The sequence below is a fragment of the Augochlora pura genome, unplaced genomic scaffold, assembly GCF_028453695.1.
Source record: "Augochlora pura isolate Apur16 unplaced genomic scaffold, APUR_v2.2.1 APUR_unplaced_1189, whole genome shotgun sequence".
Lineage (NCBI taxonomy): Eukaryota > Metazoa > Arthropoda > Insecta > Hymenoptera > Halictidae > Augochlora > Augochlora pura.
In genome coordinates, this window is record NW_027581208.1 from 407 (window position 1) to 4,632 (window position 4,226).

Below are 4,226 nucleotides of genomic sequence, written 5' to 3' on the forward strand. Positions count from 1 at the left end.
ACATGGAGGCAATCGCTTGCCTCTCTTCCCTGGACTTTCGGAACGGCCGCACCGACCTTTCGTCCCGGCGAGGTTGCCACTCGTGCCTCCTGGACGAGCGTGCCTTCGGTGGACTCGGTGGTGCCTGGCGATTGGACCCTCCTTGGTTGTTCCGCCCGGACTCGTCGGTATCCGCCAATGTCCACTGCCCAAGGATGCTTCTATTCGTCACCTTGGCAGCTTAGGGACGGGCGTAACCGGAGCTTCACCAGCCTTTACCGCTCAACAGTGCATCTATTCGTCACTTGACGACGGTTTATAGCAGGTGGTTCCGAGCTGCGTCAACGGAGATATTTGTATGAACTTCCTCAACGTTGAAAAGACAGCTGTATGTTGCCGTATACGTGGCCGATCAAGACAGAGGGTTTGATCGCATCACGCACGGCGAGCCAACTAAGTCCTTTCTCACAACCGTTTTGGCTTAACCTCTTTCGCCTTCTTTTTCTGCATCGGTGTATACGCGCTGGAAACCTTTCCTTGGAACTCGTGTGTACAGATCCGCACCTGTCAACACCTCAATTGGGTGGCTCGGTGCAGGATCCGTGTCCACGAGCTGCAGATTGCTCAGCGCATCGTACTCTAGCACGCGTGTCGTCGGCATCACGTATGTTGTAATACGGGGCCCGACTTACGCTCTCGCTGTGTGCACCGGTGCGTCGCATTGTCGTGTACCTAGCCACTTTCCCACGCTATACGAGATGGTCTGAGAAATGCACGCGACACGCGTGATCTACTATCCTTCTCAAACGCTCGTAGATTAGCGGTCGCTAGGAGCATTGTTGTCACACGGTGAAACATCGTTTCGATCCATGTCTCGCGGGCGAGGCTTCTTCTGTCTTCTGGATTTCTTTCCAGATTCTTTCCTCGGCGGCTCAAAGTGAAGCAGAGGATGGTGACGTCCACTGCACTTTTTGCACACCGCAGGACTTTGGCAGCATGTAACCGTGTGGTCAGCCGCTAAGCAGAGTATGCAATGCTGGTTACTCTTCATAATCTGGAAACGCTGCTGCGGTCTCAGTCGCGTGAACTTTTCACATTGGTGAATGTCATGCGCGCAGCCACAGAATACGCACTCTTCCATCGACTCAGAGCACGCCTCGACCACGGTATTATGCGTCCGGATTCTGGACTTTTCCATCGTGTCGGGCTTCGCTCGGCGTCGATGTCCCTCCATTACTGTCAAAGCGCGCGTGTGCGTCTCCAGGAAATCCATCACTTCGTTGTACGAAGGGTAATCCTTGGAGAGCTTCAGCGACTTTTCCCATTCCCACTCCAGTTCATCGTCGAGTTGGAGTTTGATCAGATGCACAAGCATCCACTTCCACAACTCTTCGAAGTCTCCTCGCTTCTCTAGCACCGCCACAGCTTGCCTGAATCCGACCGTGACCTGTTGTAAGCTAGCGAGGTCACCCTTGCGGACTCGCTTCAGCTTGGTCACCTGATCCAGCAGCCTCGCGGTTACGAAGCGAGGGAGTCCGAACTCGTTCTTCAGAGTGGTCCATGCGATTTCGAAATTGCTGCCCTTGATTTGAAGGTGCGAAATCGCAGCGAGAGCCTTTCCTTCTAAGCAGGCGGCCAGATAGTGCATCCTTTGCACATCCGACAGGCATTCGTTTTTTATAACGCCGGCATCGAAGAGATCCTCGAAATGATCCCATTTCACCGGATCTCCTCCGAACTTCGGCAAAAGCTGCCGAGGAAGCTCAATCGGTACTCTATACCGTGAGGAAGATTGGTTTGACGGTCCTGGCTGATTTAATTCCCTGATTCTAGCCAGCTCCTGGGCGACATAATCTTGGAAAGCCAGGAATGCGTCCTCTTCCTTATCCATTCGGTTGTCGGCAAAAATCTGATAATCCTTACGCCTCGTCACGTGGACGGTTGACTTAAGCTTGATCCAGCGATCGAAAGCTTCGTCCCACAATCGAGTAGCGTAGGCCAATGTTTGCTCGAGTAGGGTCTTAGAGTAATTGTCTCGACCGGTCTTCTTCAGATTGTGTATAATCCTCTTGACTCGGTCTAAGCGGGCCTCGAGATCCACCACGGATCTATCGTGTTCCCGCTCAACAGGCTCTGAGTGTGAGGCGACCTTAGACATCTTCCCGAGGTTTAATAAATCGACTCGTACGACAATCTAGGATTTACGCTCTGCCCCTTGTGTACGGTATCCTTCTATCTAATCCTTTCCACCTCTGTATCCGGCTCGAAGGACCTTGTTTAAAAAAGCTTTCGGTTTTTTCCTGTCCTCGGAAAACCGCCGCTCTTTTATTTTGGTCCGGATACGAGGGATACGGATTAGAGCAAGGAGATATCAACTGGTACAGTAATTTAATTCCTTCACGAGCCCTGAGAAGGGCTTGCCGTTTATTTGGTATCCCTGGTCCGGAAATACAATCCTTTATAATTTCCACAGTCGTCAGGGATCCTGCCAGCACCGCTACAGAATTTATATATCCTCGGTCTGGTCTATTTCGGCTGCCTTCTCAATTGCCTTGACGTAGGTCAGTTCCTTGGGCTTCTATAGACAAACGTGAATAAGAAATTAATTAGCTTATACCTTCTTATGATCGTTCCTGTGTTTCCTCACGATCCTCGCAACGATGCTCGTGCGATCGGAGGGGGAACGTCACACCTCACTGCGTAGCGCAGGGGGATTAGTGGACTGTATTTGTTGACGATTCCCGTTCTATGGAATACGCCGCTAGCAGACGCACGGATTCTAACCTTGATTTCCTTCTGCGACAAATGAGTTGCAGACTCCAATCAAGGTGCAATCGGTGTCGCTGCAATAGTAAATCGCTGTTTGTTACCTCGACGTGCAGTTCGGTGGAGGTTGTAAGGCTCCACTGGTGCCGTCCGAGGTGGAGGCCGATCCTGGCTTTAACGGCTACTCAGCGCCGCTCTTCCCTCCAACCTCGCGTGATGCTTCTATTCGTCACCAATCGCGAGGAGGTCGAAAAAGCTGGATCGGACACTCGCCGGTCTCCGCAACGTCCACTGCCCAAGAGTGCTTCTATTCGTCACCTTGGCAGCTTAGGGACGGGCGTATCCGGAACTTCACAGGCCTGATCGCTCGAGGGTGAGGCACGAACTTCACCGTGGCCGTGCTCCAATCGAGTCACCGACGACGGTATCCCTGAAGATGGTGCCGGACGCGTCGACGGAGGTATCCCTAAAGGCCTTCTCGACGTCGACGGTTCCCTTTCGGGATGCAGCAATTACTCCTTTAATACTTTTTATCCACCTGGTCTGAACCGCGGTAAGACAGCCGGTCGAGGTCGATTTCCGTTATTCCGGCCTGATTAGCTTCTAATCGGCGGCACACGGTTAAATCCTACTCGTACCGGCGGGTTTTTCACCGTCTTGTTCCGCTTCCTAGATCAGGGCTTCCTTGTAATAATACGCCAAGCTCTTAACACGGTAGTGATGTTCACTCCGGACAAGCTGGCTCACAATATTAATCAGTTCGAATAGGTCTCCTGTTTGAGTGTTGTTGAGAGACTAGTATTCCGGTCCTCGGCAGCAATCCTTGCTCCTCTCGGAATTAATCTCTTCTCAACTTTCTCACAAGGCGAAGAACGTACGTGGACGATTTCCTCGACCTTTCCAGTCGACTGTCTAAACTCGAATCTCTCGCAGTCAGCTGTGCGAACGCCGTGCTATCCTGATTAGCCGGCAGGCGGCGCTGACTGCCACGTATGTCTATCTCGCTTGTATCCATCGCGTTGCTCTCTCTTTCTCGTGGCGGTATATTCTCACCGCTCGCGTTTTAAAATTATGAACATGTTCTACCGGACTTGACTTTCGCCGGGCAACACTTCGTGAATTTAACCGAAATCGAGCGTTTCAGCACAGTTTTTCTATCATCTATTGTTAGCTCGCGTCGTACCCTTGAGAGGCACCATCCGGGGGTCACGCGGCACAATAGGCACAGAAACTCCGTTAACCTCCGCTAACGGCTACAATTTAAACACATTTTAGTAAACTTAATGCAATCTTCGTATCTTTTAAATGCATCCGTTTACAAACAAGGTTGCGTTATTATGCACTTATCTTTGGACATTTCATCGAACATTTGTTTTTTAATTGTTATAATAGCTGAACTAATTGACCACTATACGATTACTGGTTCATTCTATGTTTATGATTCAACCAAATAGAATTATTTTTAATCAATGAAATTTTGT

At 50.7% G+C, this 4,226-nt stretch overlaps 1 protein-coding gene across 1 annotated transcript; it reads right to left on the reverse strand.

Annotated features, from left to right (window-relative positions):
* Positions 1 to 796: 796 nt before the first annotated feature.
* On the reverse strand, positions 797 to 2,137 carry LOC144477453 (uncharacterized). The gene has a single exon (XM_078195180.1). The coding sequence runs from the start codon at positions 2,135 to 2,137 to the stop codon at positions 797 to 799; it is 1,341 nt and encodes a 446-aa protein (XP_078051306.1).
* Between the last annotated feature and the right edge of the window lie 2,089 nt (positions 2,138 to 4,226).